The following is a 25940-nucleotide window of genomic DNA, read 5'->3' on the forward strand; positions in this document are numbered from 1 at the left end:
GGATGGTCTTCCTATAATGTTAGATAACTGAAAAAAGAAAAAACAGAGGCGCCGACATGGCCTAGTAATGCAAAGTTAAGTGGCTCCAATAAACACAAATCCAGATGTATATTCATAAGAGCAGCGTACCCTGTGGTGCTATTGATGCAGGCCGGAGCCTCAAAGTGGTCCAGCTCACTGTGGGATTGAAGTGGATACCCAGAAGATGTCCCTGAGGGGATTGATAGTAGATATCCTATGTGGACACAAAGTATATGCACATAGCCCAGTATTGTTAAGACAGAGAGACAAGCAAGTAAAGAATAAACTTACAAGATCCAATGCACCTCCAGGTGCATTAACAGCAGGCTGGGACCTAACAGTCGCCCAGCAGACTGGAAAACTCCCAGCAGGTCCTGGTCTTCCTCAGGTGGCTAATAGCAGCACAGCCCAATTATATACTCACAAAAAATACACCAAAGGGCAAGCAAGTGTATTAAAATGTATAAAACTTTAATAAAAAGCAACGCATTTCTCAGCTGACTAAGAGCTGTTTCCTCAGGCTACAAAATATGGTATTGAAATATGATATTTTTTAGCCTGAGGAAACAGCTCTTAGTCAGCTGAAAAACACGTCGCTTTTTATTAAAGTTTTATACATTTTAATACACTTGCTTGCCCTTTGGTGTATTTTTTGTGAGTACATAATTTGGCTGTGCTGCTATTAGCCACCTGAGGAAGACCAGGACCTGCTGGGAGTTTTCCAGTCTGTTGGGCGACTGTCAGGTCCCAGCCTGCTGTTAATGCACCTGGAAGTGCATTGGATCTTGTAAGTTTATTCTTTACTTACTTGTCTCTCTGTCTTAACAATACTGGGCTATGTGCATATACTTTGTGTCCACATAGGATAGCTACTATCAATCCCCTCAGGGACATCTTCTGGGTATCCACTTCAATCCCACAGTGAGCTGTACCACTGCGAGGCTCCGGCCTGCATCAATAGCACCACAGGGTGCGCTGCTCTTGTGAGTATACATCTGGATTTGTGTTTATTGGAGCCACTTATCTTTGCATTACTAGGCCATGTCGGCGCCTCTGTTTTTTCTTTTTTCCAATCATTGCAAGAGATTCTCTCAGCTATTTCCGGCTTACCCTCTGGGAAAAGGCCAGGGCATGATGGCTTCACCAATACATATTACAAAAAATGTAAGACTATTCTAGTACTGCATCTCCAAAAACTATTTGATACCCTAGATGAACGGCACCCATTATCTTTAGGAATGCAGCTAGCACACGTATCAGTTATCCTAAAACCTAACAAACCCCCACAGATCCCAAAAACAATAGGCCTATCTCACTGTTAAACACGGATTTAAAAATCCTAGGCAAGATACTAGCAAAGAGACTGAACAAGGTCCTGCAGGAAATAATCCACAACGACCAAGTGGGTTTTGTACCCCATAGGGAAGCTAGGGACAATACCATAAGAGCACTGACCCTCATGAAATATGCAAGCCAGAACAAGATACCAGCAGTCTTCTTGGTGACTGATGCCGAGAAGGCTTTTGACTGGCTTGACTGGTAATTCCTCAGAGAGACTTTAATAGAGATAGGACTGGGGCCTCATATGCTCCAACAAATCTTTAGTCTATACTCACAACCTATGGCAAAATTCAAGGCCAATGGTATGCTCTCTTTCCCTTTTAGGATTAACAATGGGACAAGACAGGGTTGCCCTTTGTCCCCATTGTTGTTCATACTCACAATGGAAGTTCGCGCGGCACATGTGCGAAATAACCAAATGATAAAAGGCATAGAAATTGGCCCACATAGTTTTAAAATAGCTTTATATGCCGATGATGTCCTGTTCACAATTAGAAACCCCCCAATCCATCAAACAAATAATGAAGGAACTGAGAGTATTTGGTGAATACTCTAATTTCTTTGTGAATCCCACAAAATTCAGAAATTTTAAATATATCCCGACAACCAAATGCGTTCAGTAGGTTATCTACAATTTGCCCACTTAACTTACAGACTAAAACCCTTAAATACTTAGGGATCCACATTTCCCCTAACCCTAAAACCTTATTTAACAGGAATTACGAGTCTCTATTACAAACGGTAAAACACAACTTAAATACATGGGCAAATAAACCCATTTCATGGTGGGGACGTACACAATGCATCAAAATGACTACCCTGCTAAAAATTCTTTACATCTTACAAGCTCTCTCTATATCATTACCTAAATGGTACCCTATTCAGCTATAAAAACACTTAAATGCGTTCATATGGGGCAAAAGCAAGCCCAGAATAAATAGGAACACCATCTATAAGTCAACGGTTAATGGAGGATTGGGCCTTCCTAATATCGTAGTATACTTAGAAGCCATTATTTTACAAAGGGTACTAGACTGGCACAGCCCAACAGAGCACAAAGCCTGGATAGCTATCAATTATCACATACTAAAAGTTCCATTGGTTGGAGCTCTATGCTGGGTTCCTAGAATGCTTAGACCCCCACAGTGTAAAACACTTCCAATACACAACCACTTCTTTGAATCTTTGGACACGATTGAAACGATACATATCAGGAGAAAGATCCCCATTATTGCCCATCCCTGTTAATGCTGAACTCACTGGGGGCTTAGATAAGAATTAACAAAGAATGTCGGAGTGGAGTTACACTACCCCTCTAGCTAAGCTTGTACACAAAGGCAAGCTCTTAGACAGGGGAAAAATAGAGATGTTGTGAATGGTAACTACTCATCTTGGCTGAGTTGGCTCAAACATATCCAACTCTCACACTTTATTAACACATCACCACACAAGGCAGGTTTCCTTAGAAACCAAACCCCCTTTGAAAAAGCTTGTTCCACTAATTCACCAATACCCCATTCCCTCTCAAAGATGCATATTCTTTTGCAAACACAGCATAAAACCGAACTACCAAACTACACAACTAAATGGCATGATGACCTAGGAATCTTTTTTAATACTAAAGACTGGGAGACCATATTTCTTAATACTAAAAGATCATCAACTTTCCCCAAAATGCTGGAACTTAACTATAAAGTTCTAATGAGTTGGTACTTAACCCCTGCCCGCTTACACTCTATGTGGACAGTGAGCTGTGTTGGAGAGGCTGCGAAGCTAGAGGTAGTTATAGGCACAAGTGGTGGGACTGCGGAACACTAAAACAACTTTGGCAGTATGTAGAGAATCAGGACCTCCAATGTTATGGGTAAAGGTGATGGTAGTCTGAATAGTGACCAGAGTTTAAATATACCAGTGTATCCCCTAAATAAATAAAGGTGATAGTTGTCTGAATGGTAATCAGAGTTTAATTATAACACAGTATATCCTAAATATACAATCGTAAAATCGGGAATGCCAAAAACAGTTTACACATTCATAAAAAACATTAAAAATTGTGGATCCACAATGTACAATAAACAAATTAAAAATATAAAACCAATAAAGGTAAGCTGAATTGGGGTGTCCAACTTATGGACTATAGTGTTGGTATTACTCAATATATGTAATCAGGAATGATGTAGATATGTTTGCGACCGTAAATTAGAGGGATCAAGGTTATGTGAAATGTAGTCGTGTAAGAGTGGTGCAGTGTGAGTGACACTGATAGGTTAATAGCCTCGGGATTATACAACACCAAACGACACCTACCAGTTGTATAATCCCGAGGTTATTAACCCATCAGTGTCACTCACACTGCACCACTCTTACACGACTACATTTCACATAACCTTCATCCCTCTAATTTAGGGTTGCAAACATATCTACATAATTCCTGATTACATATATTGAGTAACACCAACACAACTTTTATTTATTTAGGATACACTGGTATATTTAAACTCTGATCACTATTCAAACTACCATCATCTTTACCCATAACATTGGAGGTCCTAGTCAACTAGCCCTATTTGAGGCGCTCTGAACACACACATTCACTATTAAACTTCTCCAGGCCAGCTAGATAGCCTTTGATCAGAGCTATAGGTGGATCCGTCTCCTGGCGCTGTATCTATATAATCCATCAGTATGTAGATAATCACTTCCAAAAATTTTTAAACAATGATCTTATACTTACACCCAGTATAGCTCTACTAAATAAATTACCAAACATTCACCTAGATTATGAGTTTTGCGTTAACAGGGGTTTGGTGCTAACGCTTAGTTTATGCTCACCGCTCACCTACAAACAACGCTGGTATTACATGAGCGGAGAGCAAAATTTAGCTCCACATCTCACCTCAATACCAGCGCTGCTTACGGTAGAGGTGAGCTAGCTAAACGTGCTCGTGCACGATTTCCCCATAGGAATCAATGGGGCAGTTTCGGCTGAAAAAAAACCTAACACCTGCAAAAAGCAGCGTTCAGCTCCTAACGAAGCCCCATTGATTCCTATGGGGAAACACATTTATGTCTACACCTAACACCCTAAAATGAACCCCGAGTCTAAACACCCCTAATCTTACATTTTTTAACCCCTAATCTGCTGCCCCCGACATCGCTGACACCTGCATTATATTATTAACCCCTAATCTGCCACTCCGGACACCGCCGCCACCTACATTATACTTATGAACCCCTAATCTCCCGCCCTCAATGTCGTCACAACCTACCTACAATTATTAACCCCTAATCTGCCACCCCCAACGTCGCCGCCACTATAATAAAGTTATCAACCCCTAAATCTAAGTCTAACCCTTAACCTACCACCCTAACTTAAATATAATTTAAATAAATTGAAATAAAATAACTACAATTAACTAAATTAGTCCTATTTAAAACTAAATACTTACCTATACAATAAACCCTAAGCTAGCTACAATATAACTAATAATTACATTGTAGCTATTTTAGGATTTATTTTTATTTTACAGGCAAGTTTGTATTTATTTTAACTTGGTAGAATAGTTATTAAATAAACCCTAACCTAAGTTACAATTACACCTAACACTACACTATAAATAAATTAATTACACCTAAATTAAATTAAACTAATTACAATAAAATAAAATAAAGTACAAAAAAACCCACTAAATTACAAAAAACAATAAAATAATTACAAGAATTTTAAACTAATTACACCTACTCTAATCCCCCTAATAAAATAAAAAAGCCCCCCAAAATAAAAAAAGCCCTACCCTATACTAAATTATAAATAGCCCTTAAAAGGGCCTTTTGCGGGGCATTGTCCCAAAGTAATCAGCTCTTTTACCTGTAAAAAAAAATTACAATATCCCCCCAACATTAAAACCCATTACCCACACACCCAACCCTACTCTAAAACCCACCCAATCCCCCCTTAATAAAACCTAACACTACCCCCTTGAAGATCACCCTACCTTGAGACGTCTTCACCTAACCGGGCAGAAGTGGACCTCCAGACGGCCAGAAGTCTTCATCCGATCCGGGCAGAAGAGGACCTCCAGAGTGGCAGAAGTCTTCATCCAGGTGGCATCTTCTATCTTTATCCAACTGGAGTGGAGCGGGTCCATCTTCAATCCAGCCGACGCGGAGCATCCTCTTCCAATGACATCCAACTGAAGAATGAAGGTTCCTTTAAATGACGTCATCCAAGATGGCATCCCTTGAATTCCGATTGGCTGATAGGATTCTATCAGCCAATCGGAATTAAGGTAGGAAAAATCCTATTGGCTGATGCAATCAGCCAATAGGATTGAGCTTGCATTCTATTGGCTGTTCCAATCAGCCTTGGATGACATCATTTAAAGGAACCTTCATTCTTCAGTTGGATGTCATTGGAAGAGGATGCTCCGCATCGGCTGGCTTGAAGATGGACCCGCTCTGCTCCTGATGGATGAAGATAGAAGATGCCGCCTAGATGAAGACTTCTGCCCCTCTGGAGGTCCTCTTCTGCCCGGATCGGATTAAGACTTCTGGCCATCTGGAGGTCCACTTCTACCCGGTTCGGTGAAGACATCTCAAGGTAGGGTGATCTTCAAGGGGGCAGTGTTAGGCTTTATTAAGGGGGGATTGGGTGTGTTTTAGAGTAGGGTTGGGTGTGTGGATGGTGGGTTTTAATGTTGGGGGGTATTGTAATTTTTTTTACAGGCAAAAGAGCTGATTACTTTGGGGCAATGCCCCGCAAAAGGCCCTTTTAAGGGCTATTTGTAATTTAGTATAGGGTAGGGCTTTTTTTTATTTTGGGGGGATTTTTTATTTTATTAGGGGGATTAGAGTAGGTGTAATTAGTTTAAAATTCTTGTAATTATTTTATTATTTTTTGTAATTTAGTGTTTTTTTTGTACTTTTTAATTGTAATTAGTTTAATTTAATTTAGGTAATTAATTTATTTATAGTGTAGTGTTAGGTGTAATTGTAACTTAGGTTAGGGTTTATTTTACAGGTAAATTTGTACTTATTTTATCTAGGTAGTTATTAAATAGTTAATAACTATTTAATAACTATTTTACCTAGCTTAAATAAATACAAACTTGCCTGTAAAATAAAAATAAATCCTAAAATAGCTACAATGTAATTATTAGTTATATTGTAGCTAGCTTAGGGTTTATTTTATTGGTAAGTATTTAGTTTTAAATAGGACTAATTTAGTTAATTGTAGTTATTTTATTTCAATTTATTTAAATTATATTAAAGTTAGAGGTGTTAGGTTTAGGGTTAGACTTAGATTTAGGGGTCAATATATTTAATATAGTGGTGGCGACATTGTGGGCGGCAGATTAGGGGTTAATAAATGTAGGTAGGTGTCGGCGATGTTAGGGACGGCAGATAAGGGGTTAATAAAATGTAACTAGTGTTTGCGAGGCTGGAGTGCAGCGGTTTAGGGGTTAAAAATTATTTAAGTGTTTGCAATGTGCGGGGGGGGGGCTTGGTTTAGGGGTTAATAGGTAGTTTATGGGTGTTAGTGTACTTTTTAGCAGTTTAGTTAAGAGTTTTATGTTATGGCGTTAGCCCATAAAACTCTTAATTACTGACTTTTAAATGCGGTATCAGTCTTGACAGGAGAGGCTGTTCCACTCACTTTTTCCAAGACTCGTAATAACTCGTGTTAGGCAAATCCCATTAAAAAGATAGGATACGCAATTGACGTAAGGGGATTTGCGGTATGCTCAAGTCGCAGAAAAAAAGTGAGCGGTACACCTGTACCTGCCAGACTCGTAATACCAGCGGGCATTAAAAAGCAACATTGGGACCTCTCAACGCTCCTTTTTAAGGCTAACGCAAGACTCATAATCTAGCAGATTCTGTGTAAGCTGAGAAGGCAATTACTCCAAATGGGGCTAAATGGTGCAAAGTCTTTAATTGCACTCAAATGGAAAACCCAAGACTCCCCGACCGGATGGATGTGGACGGAAAAAAATAGTTATTGGTATTAGAAGAATATGGATACTTGAAATTTTTTCATGACTTGAACTTTATATGGGAAGAATCATTACACTCCCTTCCTCAAACTCAGACAGAAGATGGGACAGAATTGACACAGACAATGCCTGACAGCTGAGGTTGGTCACTCAAAGTCCGGACACCCCCTTTTATCCATAGTATGTAATAAGAGATATGATTCACACAAAGTAGGCAGCTTTGAAATTGACCTCCCGTATTTTACGGGAAAGCCACCAAAAAGAGCATCTTTACCAATGACTCAAAGGAGGAAATTGAGGGCTCTTAAATAATTAAAGTGAAAGAGAATATAAATAGAACATTTGACTTGCAGAACCAGATTTGATTATTTAATTATTTGTTGTTTCAATTATTTGTTGTTCATGTTTTTCATTATAAAAACTCCATCTTTACGAAATGTATCATACACCCATTGAAGCACTAAAGAAAATCATCTTACATTGTAAGGCAAAGTTCATATATTTTAAATTTTTTGTACAATACAAGATGGTCACCTAGATTTAGAGTTTTGCGTTAGAAGGGGTGCGTTAGCTACGCGTGTTTTTTTCCCCGCGCACCTTTTAAACAACGCTGGTATTTAGAGTTCTCTGAAGGGCTGCGTTAGGCTCCAAAAAGGGAGCTTAGAGCATAATTTACCAGCGTTGCTTACGGACGCGGCCAGCTTAAAAAACGTGGTCGTGCACGATATCCCCATAGGAAACAATGGGGCAGTTTGAGCTGAAAAAAAACCTAACACCTGCAAAAAAGCAGCGTTCAGTTCCTAACGCAGCCCCATTGTTTCCTATGCAGAAACACTTCCTAAGTCTGCACCTAACACCCTAACATGAACCCCGAGTCTAAACACCCCTAACCTTACACTTATTAACCCCTAATCTGTCGACCCCGCTATCGCTGACACCTGCATTATACAATTAACCCCTAATCTGCTGCTCCGGACACCGCCGCCACCTACGTTATCCCTTTGAACCCCTAATCTGCTGCCCCCAACGTCGCTGACACCTACATTATAATTATTAACCCCTAATCTGCCCCCCCCAACGTCGCCACTACCTACCTACACTTATTATCCCCTAATCTGCCGACCGGACCTCGTCGCTACTCTAATAAATGTAATAACCCCTAAAGCTAAGTCTAACCCTAACACTAACACCCCCCTAAGTTAAATAAAATTGAAATCTATGAAAATAAAATAAATCTTATTAAATAAATTAATCCTATTTAAAGCTAAATACTTACCTGTAAAATAAACCCTAATATAGCTAAAATATAATGAATAATTATATTGTAGCTATTTTAGGATTTATATTTATTTTACAGGCAACTTTGTATTTATTTTAACTCGGTACAATAGCTATTAAATAGTTAATAACTATTTAATAGCTACCTAGTTAAAATAAATACAAAATTACCTGTTAAATAAATCCTAACCTAAGTTACAATTAAACCTAACACTACACTATAAATTAATTAATTAACTAAACTATCTACAATTATCTACAATTAAATCAACTAAACTAAATTACAAAAAATAAAAAAAATTACAAGAATTTTAAACTAATTACACCTACTCTAAGCCCCCTAAAAAAATAACAAAGCCCCCCAAAATAAAAAAATGCCCTACCCTATTCTAAAATAAAAAGTTAACAGCTCTTTTACCTTACCAGCCCTTAAAAGGGCCTTTTGCAGGGCATGCCCCAAAGTAAACAGCTCTTTTGCATTTTAAAAAAACATACAATACCCCCCCAACATTACAACCCACCACCCACATACCCCTAATCTAACCCAAACACCCCTTAAAAAACCTAACACTAAGCCCCTGAAGATCTCCCTACCTTATCTTCACCACGCCGGGTATCACCGATCCGTCCAGAAGAGGGTCCGAAGTCTTCATCCTATCCGGCAAGAAAAGGTCCAGAAGAGGGTCCGAAGTCTTCATCCTATCCGGCAAGAAGAGGACATCCGGACCAGTAGACATGTTCATCCAGGCGGCGTCTTCTATCTTCATTCATCCGGCGTGGAGCGGGACCATCTTGAAGCAGCCAATGCGGATCCATCCTCTTCTTCCGGCGACTCCCGACGAATGAAGTTTCCTTTAAGTGACATCATCCAAGATGGCGTCCCTCGAATTCCGATTGGCTGATAGGATTCTATCAGCCAATCGGAATTAAGGTAGGAAAAATTTGATTGGCTGATTTAATCAGCCAATCAGATTCAAGTTCAATCCGATTGGCTGATCCAATCAGCCAATTAGATTGAGCTTGCATGCTATTGGCTGTTCCGATCCGCGTCGGCTGCTTCAAGATGGTCCCGCTCCGCGCCGGATGAATGAAGATAAAAGACGAGGCCTGGATGAACATGTCTACCGGTCCGGATGTCCTCTTCTTGCCGGATAGGATGAAGACTTCGGACCCTCTTCTGGACTTTTTCTTGCCGGATAGGATGAAGACTTCAGACTCTCTTCTGGACGGATCGGTGATACCCGGCGTGGTGAAGATAAGGTAGGGAGATCAGGGGCTTAGTGTTAGGTTTTTTAAGGGGTGTTTGGGTTAGATTAGGGGTATGTGGGTGGTGGGTTGTAATGTTGGGGGGGTATTGTATGTTTTTTTAAAATGCAAAAGAGCTGTTTACTTTAGGGCGTGCCCCGCAAAAGGCCCTTTTAAGGGCTGGTAAGGTAAAAGAGCTGTTAACTTTTTATTTTAGAATAGGGTAGGGCATTTTTTTATTTTGGGGGCTTTGTTATTTTTTTAGGGGGCTTAGAGTAGGTGTAATTAGTTTAAAATTCTTGTAATCTTTTTTTATTTTTTGTAATTTAGTGTTTGTTTTTTTGTAATTTAGTTTAGTTGATTTAATTGTAGATAATTGTAGATAGTTTAGTTAATTTATTTATTGATAGTGTAGTGTTAGGTTTAATTGTAACTTAGGTTAGGATTTATGTTACAGGTAATTTTGTACTTATTTTAACTAGGTAGCTATTAAATAGTTATTAACTATTTAATAGCTATTGTACCGAGTTAAAATAAATACAAAGTTGCCTGTAAAATAAATATAAATCCTAAAATAGCTACAATATAATTATTCGTTATATTGTAGCTATATTAGGGTTTATTTTACAGGTAAGTATTTAGCTTTAAATATGATTAATTTATTTAATAAGATTTATTTTATTTCGTTAGATTTAAATTATATTTAACTTAGGGGGGTGTTAGTTTTAGGGTTAGACTTAGCTTTAGGGGTTAATACATTTATTAGAGTAGCGGCGAGGTCCGGTCGGCAGATTAGGGGTTAATACTTGAAGTTAGGTGTCGGCGATGTTAGGGAGGGCAGATTAGGGGTTAATACTATTTATTACAGGGTTTTTGAGGCGGGAATGAGGCGGTTTAGGGGTTAATACATTTATTATAGTGGTGGCGAGGTCCGGTCGGCAGATTAGGGGTTAATAAGTGTAGTTAGGTAGCGGCGACGTTGGGGGGGGCAGATTAGGGGTTAATAAATATTATGTAGGTGTCGGCAATGTTAGGGGCAGCAGATTAGGGGTACATAGGGATAATGTAGGTTGTGGTGGTGTGCGGTCGGCAGATTAGAGGTTAATTTTTTTTATTAAAGTGGCGGCGATGTGGGGGGACCTTGGTTTAGGGGTACATAGGTAGTTTATGGGTGTTAGTGTACTTTAGAGCACAGTAGTTAAGAGCTTTATGAACCGGCGTTAGCCCATAAAGCTCTTAACTCCTGACTTTTTTCTGCGGCTGGAGTCTTGTCATTAGAGTTCTAACGCTCACTTCAGCCAAGACTCTAAATACCAGCGTTAGAAAGATCCCATTGAAAAGATAGGATACGCAATTGGCGTAAGGGGATTTGCGGTATGGAAAAGTCACGGCTGGAAAGTGAGCGTTAGACCCTTTCCTGACTGACTCTAAATACCAGCGGGCGGCCAAAACCAGCGTTAGGACCCCTTAACGCTGGTTTGGACGGCTAACGCAGAACTCTAAATCTAGGCGTTTATTAATAAAAATAATTAAAAAAAAATGTATAACAAATTCAAAAAATGTGTGGCCTACATCCTATGCCACTATTGATAGCAACAGAGCCATAGAGGCCCTGTTGTTATCAGCAGTGATTGTTCAGCCACCACACTCAACCTGCTTAAAGCACTGCCAAAGATTCTAAGTAATAGCAATAACTATCACTTATTATGGAAGACTGTAGAACACAGTTATTTATGTGCAGTAGTCCCCTAATTCTCCAATAGGACCCTTTTTTAATGACAGTTAATCAGTATAGCAACTAGTGTCAGTTGTACAGGTGTACATAGGGGTACAAAAGCACCCCAATATTTTAGTCTGCACCCTATAATGCAAATGAGCTCATTGAACTGAGGGGGAGGTTGCAAATTGCTTTCTATTTATACCCATGGACATTTTAGCCATGTCCAACCCTGCCTACAGAATGCCCAGCTTCACAGAACACCCATGACTCCATTTCCAACTTCCCTGACTCTACTCATGGAACATACATGACTCTGCCCCTGATTACAACTGCTTTTTAATTACCAGTATTATAGCTGCTGGGATCATAAACTCCCAAGTGCTGCCATTATTTAGTGAACCACATATATATTTTAGTATTACTAAATAAAAGTGGTAAATTTGATCAAGTCTCTAAACTTGGAGAAATTAGGAAAATCTGCTGCTTCTAGATTTTGTTTCACAGGATCTAGCCCTTCATCTACCTTTGAACAGGCATCAAAACAATAATGTAGTTGTAAATGATAAACATAGCAGATTAACAACCTAATCTGTATTTTCACTTATAAAACAATAAAAAATAAAGGATTCTTTATAAAAAATAAAGTAACTGTATGCAAATACTGAATGGTTATTACATAGGTAATACAGCTCAGTTTCTTACCTGTACAAATATCACCATATCCCATACTGACTTCAGTAAAATAATGGCAGAGCGACACTGCTGAAGCTGTTTGTATTCTGGCATGCTCACTTCAAAAAGATGTGCAGTATCTTGTAGTTCCCTCATTTCACCTTCCAGTCTTGATATATTTCTATGGATCTACAGAGAGAAATACACTGATTAGTTTAAGACTAGCTGAATTTTTACAGTCCTTATGTATTCCCTGTAGAAAGAAACCTTTAGTAAAGTCTAGCTCTGTATTCTTAGAACTTACCCAGAAAATCTGTTGCTGCACTTGACTGCCTACAAGAATGTACATGTATTTCTTGGGATGAATCATCCCCAGTTCTGCCTGTCATACTCCACATTATAGCAGTTACAATTCTATTACATTAATATTGTTAATGTCAGTTTCCTCCTACTTACATTACCTTATATTGTATATTTTCCTGTGCCGGCAGTAAAGATGGATTAAATCATAACAAATATTTCCATTTTAATATAAATATAGATCTGCATTCTGCATTTTCCTTTCTTTTTTTTGGTTTGGTTTACAGATAGACATTGCAGCATTATAGATGACTAGTTAGCCAAGCTAAACAATCAGCATAAACTGTTCTTAAAGTCAGTTTCCCTACTGGAGGTGAGAAATTGTTACCTATTTAGGGCTAGATTACAAATGGAGCGGTATTTACCGCTTTCGCTAGAGCGCTAAAAAATGCGCTTTTTGCGTTCGTCAGGTTGCGCTGGTATTATGAGTTGAAAGTAAAAAGTTAACACTCTCGTGCTAACCCGATGAGCGCAAACAGGTTACTTTGAGCACAATTAGACTGTTGCACAAAAGATAACCTCTTCCCTTACTCACTTGCAAACCCGAAATTATATTCTCATATGCGCTAACCTGACATGAAAATATGAATATTTAACATTTAAATGTTCTGCACCTAGCAGAATCTGTTCTATTTATTTACAAATACATATTTCTAGATATATCTGATTTTTTTTGGTACAATATATATTTATACCTGTATATATATATATATATATATATATATATATATATATATATATATATATATATATATATATATATATATATATATATATATATGATTATACCTGATCTGTTTAGAAATACATAGAACATGTTCTGCTATGTGCAGAATATTGGAATGTGAAATATTTAAAGTAAATGTACACTATAAGGGGTATATTTATTAATGTGTAGCGTATCATGTCCGCTGCACACGCTGTCGGCATTTATCATTGCACCAGCAGTTCTTGTGTGCTGCTGTTGCAATGCCAACCCTGCAGATTCACGGACAACCGGCCGCTAATAGGGGGTGTCAATCAACCCGATCGTATTCGATCGGGTTAATTTCTGTCCATCGCCTAAGAGCGGGCGACAAGTTATGGAGCAGCGGTCTTTAGACAGCTGCTTCATAACTACTGTTTCCGGGGAGCCTGAAGGCTCGCCAGAAACAAGGGGCATCAAGCTCCATACGGAAGTTGATAAATCGGCCCCTAACACTTTATTAAAAATACATTTTGCATAAATATTGTTTTTCATGTTTTCATCTACTTAATTGCAAGGGGCTCTAATGCACTTCTATATATGTGTATATATGTGTATATCTATGTATCTCAATGTTAAAGTCCTTTGACTGCCTTTTTTTCTAACACCTGAGAACCCATTTCTTTGAGCACTTATAACTTTTTTGTGCAATATTTTTTTTAATCATTTTTAGTAGACAGTGTTATTATTATATACAGGGAGTGCAGAATTATTAGGCAAGTTGTATTTTTGAGGATTAATTTTATTATTGAACAACAACCATGTTCTCAATGAACCCAAAAAACTCATTAATATCAAAGCTGAATAGTTTTGGAAGTAGTTTTTAGTTTGTTTTTAGTTTTAGCTATTTTAGGGGGATATCTGTGTGTGCAGGTGACTATTACTGTGCATAATTATTAGGCAACTTAACAAAAAACAAATATATACCCATTTCAATTATTTATTTTTACCAGTGAAACCAATATAACATCTCAACATTCACAAATATACATTTCTGACATTCAAAAACAAAACAAAAACAAATCAGTGACCAATATAGCCACCTTTCTTTGCAAGGACACTCAAAAGCCTACCATCCATGGATTCTGTCAGTGTTTTGATCTGTTCACCATCAACATTGCGTGCAGCAGCAACCACAGCCTCCCAGACACTGTTCAGAGAGGTGTACTGTTTTCCCTCCTTGTAAATCTCACATTTGATGATGGACCACAGGTTCTCAATGGGGTTCAGATCAGGTGAACAAGGAGGCCATGTCATTAGATTTTCTTCTTTTATACCCTTTCTTGCCAGCCACGCTGTGGAGTACTTGGACGCGTGTGATGGAGCATTGTCCTGCATGAAAATCATGTTTTTCTTGAAGGATGCAGACTTCTTCCTGTACCACTGCTTGAAGAAGGTGTCTTCCAGAAACTGGCAGTAGGACTGGGAGTTGAGCTTGACTCCATCCTCAACCCGAAAAGGCCCCACAAGCTCATCTTTGATGATACCAGCCCAAACCAGTACTCCACCTCCACCTTGCTGGCGTCTGAGTCGGACTGGAGCTCTCTGCCCTTTACCAATCCAGCCACGGGCCCATCCATCTGGCCCATCAAGACTCACTCTCATTTCATCAGTCCATAAAACCTTAGAAAAATCAGTCTTGAGATATTTCTTGGCCCAGTCTTGACGTTTCAGCTTGTGTGTCTTGTTCAGTGGTGGTCGTCTTTCAGCCTTTCTTACCTTGGCCATGTCTCTGAGTATTGCACACCTTGTGATTTTGGGCACTCCAGTGATGTTGCAGCTCTGAAATATGGCCAAACTGGTGGAAAGTGGCATCTTGGCAGCTGCACGCTTGACTTTTCTCAGTTCATGGGCAGTTATTTTGCGCCTTGGTTTTTCCACACGCTTCTTGCGACCCTGTTTACTATTTTGAATGAAACGCTTGATTGTTCGATGATCACGCTTCAGAAGCTTTGCAATTTTAAGAGTGCTGCATCCCTCTGCAAGATATCTCACTATTTTTGACTTTTCTGAGCCTGTCAAGTCCTTCTTTTGACCCATTTTGCCAAAGGAAAGGAAGTTGCCTAATAATTATGCACACCTGATATAGGGTGTTGATGTTATTAGACCACACCCCTTCTCATTACAGAGATGCACATCACATAATATGCTTAATTGGTAGTAGGCTTTCGAGCCTATACAGCTTGGAGTAAGACAACATGCATAAAGAGGATGATGTGGTCAAAATACTCATTTGCCTAATAATTCTGCACTCCCTGTATATATTATTTATGTGTTTTGTGCAACTTTTTAATTTTGCAAAACAAATAACCACAGCTCTGAATTCACGGTAATGATTCTAGCGTAAATCATGATTGCACTCACGTGATTGCGCTCAACTAATATGAGCGCAATTTAACCTGCACGCAAATGATTGCAAAAACCCGAGCACAATCGTTTGCACGCCACTTTTAATCTGGCCATTAATACATGAAAAATTTAATGAAGTTTACTTTTTTTTTTAGGTTGAAAACAATGGAAAATACAGAATCGCCATATATGGAGAACAGTCGAGAAATATGATGACATGAAGCATTGAAGTTTCACACGTTAACAGAATTGTTGATATACATAACATTGCAATATACTGTTTCAACATACTTTGAACAACATTCATTATGAGGAATCTATTGACACAGAGAGGTAATGTAGATGTAATATTACATACAATTCTCCAACACTGCAATAAACCATATATGACAAAATCAGCTAATAACAAACCTCACATTTTCTAAATAAAGTATAATTAAGTATCCTTAAAAAAATATCAACATAGTAGTAATAAAACGGTTTCCCCTAATGGTCAACAGTGGTCTCTCCTAGGCCACTCAGATAAAACATCAGATGGCTATGGGCAAGTTTTAAAAAAGGGACAAAAAGGGCCACTTTTGGACCCATACAAATATCTATTAAATGGAAGTAATGTTGCTTTCTAAATCACACATAAAGGCTACTTTTGGGCTTGTGCACAAGGGGGATTATATTATCAGAAGGCCAAATGTAAAGAAAATAGAAAAAAACGATAGGACTCATAAGGCATGGGCAACTTACACCTTAATACCACAAAATATAAATAACTAATATGAAGAATACAAACAAGGTATTAACAAGCTCTGTTTAGTAGATAAGTATTCAGAAATACCCCACTAGACTATAAGGCAGGAACTGCTCAATCAGGGGGTCAGCTATGATCTAAATGCGAAGGCATCAGGGCTTTCAATGTGGCTTTATGGAGAGATAATGTGTGTGATGGGAGTAATGCATCTAGTTTATATAAAATAGAGATTCTAAACTATAGGCATCCCACCTGTATATTATAGTATCTGTCATACAGGAAGCTTTATAATAGTCACAATAGCTGAACACCTAAAAATGTCCTTGCTGTCCCAGCCATAGACCGCTAGAATTTGATGAAATGTAGCAATATTGAGAAAATTATAAACATCAAATGGCTGATGGATTGTAGAGTCTAGTATTATACACTCTACAACCTCCAATTTTATGGGAGATTTCTATCACCATAAACAAAATATATATAACATATATAATGAAGATATTTCACCAGAAATATTACTCTAGTAAATAATTAGGCATTATTTGTCAGTTTTTGTATATAATTGTCATGAAAAATATTGCAGCCTTATATAATATTAAACATCACTGAGTAAACTCTTATTTAAAACACATATCACAACTTCATTGTAACCTTGACCCATACCTAAGTACTGGGATATATGGCCCCTAGATGAATATATATAAATATACGTGATACAAACATAAAATGTAAGCATCCTAATGAGATCTTTGCCATGATAAATACTCTCTGGCTAAATGGCCATCATATATAGTTAGAGGAGGCACTGAATTAGCTACAGCAAAAATGAAATTGCTAAATAAATGTATAAATAAAAAATTGCACACGTCTCAGGTGCAGCTGATAGTCCAACATATGCATATTATATAAACACTTCAAGGGCTAAGAAACAAATACCAAAGTTATAGTATAATCCTGTCATAGCAGGTAAATGGATTAAAATTCTTTTTACAGCGTTACTCACAGTTTGAAATCATTTAGGCAAAAATGAAAGTAGCCTAGAGAGCAAAGAAAAATAAAAAAAAAACATTTGATTTGAAGTAGTGAACTCTTAATGTCTGGTTGGTTCTGCCGGCTAGTGCACTAATCAGGCTAGGCACAATAATGTAAATTTAATGTAACCCATTGCAGATTTGACTGAAGTCCATAAATTAAACATCATACTAAACAGTAGGGCAGTCCCCATAGATGGACCCATCTCCTGCGATGCAGACCAATAGGTTTCAACTAGTTCCATAATGAGGGTGGGAAAGATGTACTTTTAGAACCCAGTCTCCTAGAAGGGGTAGAAGACTCCAGCCTAAGATCCACCAATCAGTGTACACATCTGCTACCCCAAAGAGATTGCCAGTGTTGACAGTGGACACCCTAGTAATAGCAGGCAACACGGGTCCTTGTGGATCTGGTCCGCTATCTCCAAACTGTTGAAAATCTTAAGTAGCAGCATCTACTGTGCTTATTGTTAGTTAGTGGTGCGGTCTTGCAATTTAAGTCAGCCAGCTGCTCCACAGATTCACTAGGTGTCGTCTGCAGAATATCCATGTCTGCACCTGGCTAGGTCTCGTCATTTAACAAGCGGATGGAGCGTGACAGGAGCGTCATAAGGGATGGGCTCCTGAGCTGGAAGGGATAATAGAGGGTGGGGGTAGTGTAAGATAGGAGAGATGAGATTACGTTGGTAGCTGGGTGGGGGGTTTAAGGGGGGGAAGGTATAAAGGCAGGACAGGGCAGGAAGTGCATCATACTTACCAAATTTTGTTGCAGAAATGGCTCTAAGGAGCAGAGTAATTGCTAAGAAATTGTGAAAGAACTTTGGGTGCTGAAGTTTCAATCATTGCTAAATTGCTAGCTGGTAATGTATAAATAGATACTACAGCTTAAGCTTTCTTTACAGCAATAGCATAGCTGAAGCTGTGATTTAAAGGTGTATTTTATGTCTATAAATTAATATTAAATAGATCAGTGTATCCTATATAATAATTATACTAGCATTAGTAAATTTATCACTGTAGATAAGGGTTTTTGTATTTTATACTCATAAGTTTCTTTTTAGTTTTTGGTAAATGTTTTAGAAATTGTATTGTGGCTAGATCAGACTTATTAATGCTGTACTGGTTGATATATTATTATTATCGGTTATTTGTAAGGCGCCAACAGATTCCGCAGCGCTGATATTGAATTGTTAATAAGGTATACATTGCTCTAGTTGATTATTTAACTCATATAAGACTATTTTGGTTAGATGCTATATTATACCTCCTGGAAATTCCATTAGGTTTGAGAATTGCTAGCTAAACGTTGTTAAATAAGCCATATGCCGAATTGATTAATGTTACTGGCTAATTATAAATTGTTCTATCTAGTAACATTTAATTGTAATATTTGATAGTTATTTCATTTTGATTTAAAGTTAATTACTAATAATATTGTGACCATATCCAGGATACAGACGATTTAATTGAATATTAATGAATCTTAATAGTTCTATTACTTGCTTTATATTATCATTTTAATATGGTAATAATCAATTAATATATAGCTGGTCATTATCAATATTCTATTTACTGCATAAATATAATCACTGTGTTTATAAAAAATAACATGTTCATAAATTAGGAATTGTTTTAATTTGGGCTTAAATATTAAAGGACCAGTAAACACAGCAGATTTGCATAATCAACAAATGCAAGATAACAAGACATAAAATAGAATTTACTCTGAATTTCAAATGATTATGAGGTAGCAGGGACTAAACTTCTTCCCCTGATCACTCACCTTAAACCAAAGGTTATAAAGAGAGCGCAGAGAGGCAAATACGTAGACGTGTTTGAAATAACCCGCAAAGCAGTAGCACTTAAATCAAGGGGTGATGACAAGGGTAGGAAGGCAAGACAAACATTCCCAGAGTGGGTCAAAGGTATACTGATATATGCTGAGTGTTTTTTAACTCTTAACCCAGACAAAGTAAAAGGGGTATTAAGATACATTCACCTGATAGCGGATTGTTATATAACATACGGGGGTTACGCCTGGAAGGACTATGATGGGGAATTCAGGAGAGGAAATTTGCAACTGGGGATAAAGGAAGAAGGGATTTTGGGGTAAAAATACTCGACATGTGGACTAGATGGATGAAGGTGTCCGATGTCCAAGTGGGGAAACCAATGGGGCAATTAAAAGCAATCAAAACAGAGGTAAAGGAATGTTGGGCTTTTAATGAGAAAAGGTGTGACAGGGGGAATACGTGCAAATATAAACATGTATGCAGATATTGTGGGGGGGGGGGGCACGCTGGGGTAGATTGTAGATGGAACGGTAATGGAAATTTTGGCAGAATGCCCTTTCGCGGGCGCAATGGCGCCAACAGTGGCACGACAATGGGGCATGGCCAAAACCCCGCTAAAAGTAGGTAAATTGATAAAGGAACTAGCAGAATACCCCCTAGAGGAGGAAAGAATTATATTAATAGAAGGATTGAGCATGGGGTTTGTGGTACCAGTTAAGGGGATGGTTAAGGGAGCTGCGCAAGCTAGGAATTTGCGATCAGCAACAGAATTCCCAAAAATTTGGGGGGAAAAATAGAAAAAGAAATAGACTGGGGTAGAATGGCAGGACCTTTTAGAGAAAAACCCTTTGTAGATTTGGTAGTGTCCCCTTTAGGTGTGGTTCCCAAAAAAAAAAAAAAAAAAAAAAGAGAGATGGGAAAATATAGAATGATACAACATCTGTCATACCCTAAAGGAAGCTCAGTAAATTACGTAATCAATAGAGGGGAAGCATCAGTTGGACAGCACTGTTAAGATAGTTAAAAAAAAAATCGGGAAAGGGGGCTCTTATGGCCAAAATTGACGTGGAATCTGCTTTTAGACTGCTGCCGTTAAACCCGGATAGCTTCAAGCTAATGGGGTGTAAATTTAAGGGGTCCTACTATATAGACAAATGCCTCCCAATGGGGTGTTCTATATCATGCAATTTTTGAGAAATTCAGTTCCTTCCTCCACTGGCTGTTTGTAAAACGATTCAGGCAAGAAGCAGTGGCCCATTATCTAGATGATTGTCTGGTAGTGGGTAGGGCAGAAACTGACGAGTGCAAAAAGATGAGGAGGGGGTTGGAATGTTACAAGAATGTGGGGTTCCAGTAGCTGAGGAGAAATCGGAAGGGCCGGGGACACGATTTTCATTCCTAGGGATACTAATAGATTCAGTAAAAGGGCAATGCGAGCTCCCAAGCAACAAAGTCAAGAAGGCTAGACGAATGATTGCGGAAGCATTAAAAAGGAAAAAAGTGTCACTAAGGGAATTACAGAAACTATTGTGAACACTAAATTTTGCGTGTAGGGTAATCCCGGGGGTAGGATATTTAAGAGGAGACTCGAATTGGGTACAAAGGGGGCTAAGCGAACAGAACACCTGATTAGGATTAGCGCAGAAATGAAGGAAGAGCTCAGGATATGGGATTCATTTATGTTAGAATTCAATGGAGTAAGGATATGGGAGGAGGAAAAATCGGTAAATGAATTGGAATGTGGCTGGTAGTAAGGGATTCGGGGGCTTACCTCCAAGGCAGATGGTGCTCAGGGGAATGGCCTGTGGCATGGAAGGAGATGGGTTGGACAAAGAATATAGTGCTGCTGGAGATATTCTCAATTACAGTCGCAATAAAACTGTGGGGCGGACTCTTGGCAAATAAGCGAATAATATGCTGGTCTGATAATATAGCAGTAGTGGAAAGAATTCACAACCTATCATCATCCTGTGGCCCAATTATAAAATATCTTAGGTACTTTGTGCTGAGGTGCCTTAAGCACAACATATGCTTCAAAGCGAAGCATATACCGGGATATAAGAATGTAGTGGCAGACGCACTGTCACGTTTCAAATGGGAGACATTCAGGAAACTAGCTCCTGGCGCGAGACAGAAGGTTGAATGCTGCACTGTTTTTCTCTGGCAGATTGACAGTGGATAGATGGAATCAGAGAGTTGGTTGAGAAATCAGTGGTGCCGAAAACCTGGGCTACTTACAAAAAGTATTGGATGCAATGGCAGGAATTTAAGAAAGAAAATCGGGCTGGAATTGAGAGCGCATTTTTGGAATGGTTATTAAAACAAGGGGGGCACGAAGAAAGGACAGCTGGGTACAGTCATAGCAGGCGTATCGTATTTCACGCAGTTATACGGGGTGGTAGATCTGACTAAGCGGTTTGTGGTAAAAAAGATAATGAAGGGCTGGAACGCGGGGGGAAAGAGTGGTAAATGATCGCAGGAAACCAATAATGGAGGCTAGAAGACGTAAGATTGAGCGAGAATGCGGTATTAATTTTAATTAGGAAATCAAAGACGGACAGGGCTGGGAAAGGAGCATGGGTGTCGATGCAGGCAACAGGGAGGATAGCGTGCCCAGTCGCATTCGTAAGGGAATATATTGCATCAATAAGAGAAGGAGGGTCGTGTTTGATTAGGCACAAAGATGGTGCTAACGTTACAATTCCAATTCAGGAAGGTGCTGGAGCACGTAGTGAGGAAGTTAGGTTGGGAAGGAGCTTACTTCACCCCCCACTCATTTAGAATAGCAACTAGCGTGGCAAGCAAAGGATGGTCAGGTGAACAAATGAAGAAAATGGGCAGATGGAGGTCTGCAGCGTACAAATCCTACATAAGATTGGAAAAGAGTGGGGAATAAAAAAGGTTGGATTGAGAAGGAGGATATGTATGTGTATGTTCATATACAGATATATGTGGGTTTGCATATCTATGGGTATATAGAGCCAACAAAATGTGTCAGTTATGGTTATTGAACGTTTTTTTGTTATATGTTCAACATTGTTTTCTTTATTCAATTGCAGGAACAGCACTAAGAGTTTGGGTTGTAGGGCATTCATACATACATTGGGCACACATAAGAGCAGAGAAAGTAAGGCAAGGAACACACTTTAGGTGGATTGGGAAAAGAGGAATGAAATGAAACAAGCTAGTCGGTACTATATAGCATGCAAGACAGAGATGGGGTCGGCCAGATGTACTAATTATTCATCTGGGGGGTAACGACATAGGATCATTCCCTCTGAGAGAGCTAGAAGTAATGGTAAAGGAGGTAATGAACTGGTTAGGCATAGCATGGCAAGGCGTAACAGTAATTTGGTCTAATATGATCTCAAGGATGTTTTGGAGAAACACAGACACACAAAGAGGGAGGAGTTATTTCGACCGGACGGAGTGCATCTCAATGACACAGGTAACGATCAGTTCCTACAGGACATCAGAGCGATGCTGGAGGATATGATGAAGGTATGGAAAGGTCAATAAGGGTAGCTAGTAGGTATTGGCGAAAAGAGGGTCTCTTTGTTGGCGGTGAAATTGGGGTCTGGCATGCGGGCGGGGTATCTGAGGGGTTGTGATACACCTTTAAGGTATATCCCCTCCCATCTCTCATCTCTCCCTATTTAAGAGAGTCATTTCCCATGAATCCTTGCCTGTAAATTGAAGTTACTTGACTTTGATAATTTTGAGTCACTTTCTTTCCTGAACCAGGTCATATCTTTGCTCTTAATAGGAATTATCATAATATCATATTTATTTACTTAAGTTTCTCTTAGAATTTAGCCTATGTTTGCTACCTGATTACCTTCAAGGGAATACATTGTTACCTCTGCAACGGATCACTACAACATCCTGCAACCAACTCCGGATCTACTTTCCTCAGAGTTCCGGTAACCAGTCACACTCACACCGGACACCTCTCAAACCGCTCCAGTCTAACTCACATTACTTCCACAGAAGTTAAGGTAATATCTGCTCAAATCTTTATTATCGCAATCTGCAGATTGAGGAGACATACAGACTTAAGGTACTTTAAGCAATATTTCTTTGCACTGACTTGCATCTACTTTGATTCTCTGTGAAATCCGTTTTTGCAAACTGCCTTGTTTTTTATGCCTTACATCTTCTTATACTCATCAGCCTAAATGAATGTTTATGCAGAAACAACTTACATATATTATAATACCTATCTGAATGGATGTAACTTGTATATATTTTAGTTTAAGAGTGTGTGAGTGTGTGAAGAAACTCCCTAACACTAAACTGGAATATCTGCTAATTATCTGCCTGTGATCAGGAGCTGCACATAACTTGAAATCTGATACCCGTGAACAAACTTATTCCTATACTGACCTATTTGAATGTTACTTACCTCCCTTTTATAAGCAACTCTAAACCATATATCCTGTGTAATACTCTGTTTGGGAATATCTATTTATCTCAACGAGTAATTCACTCATATACGCTATCAAATGACTCATATATTTCCCAAGTAACACATCCATTGTTCCTTGGCAAGTACTAATTAAGAGCAACAAAACATTTAAAGGAGACTTAAGGTTTTGCACTGTGACTTTAAACAAGTGCATTACAAACAACAACTTATTTAAAGGAGTCTCAAGGTTTTGCACTGTGACTTTAAACAGGTGCATTACAGGGGTGGGGGGATCCTATGGCATACCTCATCCTAAGTCATGATTCGGTGGTCTTACTATGGGGTGGTCTATGCCACAGGTTCTCTCCTCCCCTCTCTTACTCCACCACAGGGGGCTATTGTGGTCTGACCCCTGTTGCGTGGACCCAAGTTCAAGTTCAATGCTGGTGCATTGTTTGTTATGGAAAATGGATTCAGATTTAGGGATATGTTATTATCCCATTTATTAATATACAAATATTGAAGTGACCTTTCCAAATTTCACCAAAACCAAGTTGTCAGTGTCTTTATTCAAGGGTGGTCAACATGGCAAGGTATGGTTAACAAAGCGTAAGACGCATGGTGGTGTTCATTCAAGTAATAGTTTATAATTATGGAAGCTACATGGAGCCTCTAAGACCTTAAACAAGCAGATGGAGCAATTGCGACAGAAGTGTCATAAGGGTTGGGCTCCTGAGCTGGAAGGGACAAGAGGGTGGGGGTAGTGTAATATAGGAGATATGAGATTACCTTGGTAGCTGAGTTGGGGGTTTAAGGGGGGGGGAAGGTATAAAGGCAGGACAGGGCAGGAAGTGCATCATACTTACCACATTTTGTTTCCCTCCCTCCCTAGATGCAATAAAACCAATTCAGAAAAGCTCAGAGAGGTCACGGAAGGAGATCAAAAGAACAGTGCGGTTTGGGCAGGATGTTGCCTAATTGGGCAAATCCCAGTAAGACCACACGTACTCCCCCTTAAGGGAATAAAGAACAGTCGCAGCCAGAAGCTAGCTGGTGACTCGAGCGGTCTACACTAGCCGAAGGCATTAAGAAGGGATTCGGCTGTAGAATCCTTAACAATTTAACGTTGATATGATTGTGGTGAAATTGGGGTCTGGCATGCGGATAGGGTATCTGAGGGGTGGGGGGATCCTGTGGTATACCTCATCCTAAGTCATGATTCAGTGGTCTAACTAGGGGGTGGTCTATGCCACGGGTTCTCTCCTCCCCTCTCTTACTCCACCACAGGGGGCTATTGTGGTCTGACCCCTGTTGCATGGACCCAAGTTCAAGTTCAATGCTGGTGCATTGTTTGTTATGGATAATGGATTCAGATTTAGGGGTATGTTATTATCCCATTTATTAATATACAAATATTAAAGTGACCTTTCCAAATTTTGGCAAAACCAAGTTGTCAGTGTCTTTATTCAAGGGTGGCCAACATGGCAACGTATGGTTAACAAAGCGTAAGACGTATGGTGGTGTTCATTGAAGTAATAGTTTATAATTATGGAAGCTACATGGAGCCTCTAAGACCTTAGGTGTAATTTGATGAAGTTCTCCAAACAAGGTGTAGAGTAGACCCACCCTTGAGCCATATTTGTGCTAGGTTCCGTAGGTAGCTCTAATGAAGACTGCATCTCAACTTGTGCACTAGCAAAGACACCTTTTAGGGAGCTCCATTCCCCCTCAAGTACTGAGTGCAGCTTATTAAAATGGGCATTTAATATGGCCTCCACTTCCCTCAGGATTAGCTCATTATCTAACACCATATTGAAAAGAACGATGCATTGTTTCCCCCCCTGTTTCTGAAGATAATAGATTATCAGCTGAAAAAAAAAATAACAATAATTATATCATTCCAAAGATTACTGTTTTACCTATATAACTAAGGGGGGGGGCTAGAAGAAATGTTGAAGGCTCGGCCTATCCTCTAATGCTCCAGACTAGTGCTTACTGTGAGGCAGATCTGGCAATATTGGTATAAATCGATACTGCTTTAGTCCCAGAGGGCTCAGTCTATCAAAATAGATGAATATCTCGGCCTCTGATAAACGGCGGATTATCTTAATGATACTTGGAACTACTAGTATTGCATCCAAACATGGAAGACGCCCGGACAAACCACAAAGTTTACTTTTTTTTATTTGGAGATATTTTTTTCATGTGATTATGAAGTAACAATTTGTACCTGTAA

General features: G+C 39.0%; 1 protein-coding gene across 1 annotated transcript in view; it reads right to left on the reverse strand.

Annotated features, from left to right (window-relative positions):
* LOC128658546 (dynein axonemal heavy chain 11-like) overlaps positions 1-25940 on the reverse strand; it is a 1692686-nt gene that overhangs the window by 1114034 nt on the left and 552712 nt on the right. The window contains 1 exon segment of the mRNA XM_053712841.1: positions 12304-12462. Coding sequence (XP_053568816.1) covers positions 12304-12462 — 159 coding nt within the window.

The sequence above is a fragment of the Bombina bombina genome, chromosome 1 (genome assembly GCF_027579735.1).
Source record: "Bombina bombina isolate aBomBom1 chromosome 1, aBomBom1.pri, whole genome shotgun sequence".
NCBI lineage: Eukaryota > Metazoa > Chordata > Amphibia > Anura > Bombinatoridae > Bombina > Bombina bombina.